Source organism: Ochotona princeps, chromosome 9 (genome assembly GCF_030435755.1).
Source record: "Ochotona princeps isolate mOchPri1 chromosome 9, mOchPri1.hap1, whole genome shotgun sequence".
NCBI lineage: Eukaryota > Metazoa > Chordata > Mammalia > Lagomorpha > Ochotonidae > Ochotona > Ochotona princeps.
In genome coordinates, this window is record NC_080840.1 from 27,296,147 (window position 1) to 27,296,899 (window position 753).

Sequence of the window (753 nt, forward strand, 5' to 3'; positions counted from 1 at the left end):
TATTTAAAAAGCTCTGAAGTATTACATACCAGTCATTATTTATTATATCTCTCATTATGATATTCAAAAGGACTATCACAACATGGACTTCTTAGTTTCAAATTGCCTCCCATAACAACCATTAAAATAGACTGTCCTTGATGAGTATAACTAGGAAATTGGTACTAAAATCAACTGACTGCTATCCACCAGAGACAGGAGCTGCCTGTCAACATCAGCCCGAGTTGTAGCTATGTCCGCCAACATTCTGGAGGAAGCAAAGCTGTGTATTCATGAGCTGAATAAGGTGCAACTGTTGAACCCAGAAGTTACCTAGCAGACCACAGAGCTCAAGAGGACTGTAAGGACTTGGCAGACAGAACTGGCCACTTTCAGAAAACAGTTGTTGGCTCAATTGAGTTGATTGACCAACTTGCAAAGGAAGCAGAATATCGGAAGGTGAAGGTTATGGCTACTACGACCTCTATAAGCAGAGACGCCTCACAGTAACCACTGCAGGCACTCACTCACAGAAGGGAAGATGCAGTGAGAAAGCTGATATAAACCACTGCGTCAAGTAGCAAAGGAAAATGAACTTACTGACCATTTTTGAATGATCCGAAAATTTCATTTTGATAGGAGGAATATAAAAAAAAAAAATCAATGAAAGCTCCCAAACCCAAAAATCTGTTTCATAGGTAATGTGAGATAGCTTCTGCCCAGAGGCACTACCCACGAAGGCTGCACAGTCACTGCAGCACGGAACAGCTTCTT

General features: G+C 41.3%; 1 protein-coding gene across 1 annotated transcript; it reads left to right on the forward strand.

Moving 5' to 3' along the window:
* Positions 1–232: 232 nt before the first annotated feature.
* LOC131481187 (intraflagellar transport protein 20 homolog) lies at positions 233–489 on the forward strand. Its single transcript, XM_058668893.1, is given in 2 exon segments — positions 233–329; positions 332–489. Coding segments are annotated over 2 exon segments (255 nt in total).
* Positions 490–753: the final 264 nt, after the last annotated feature.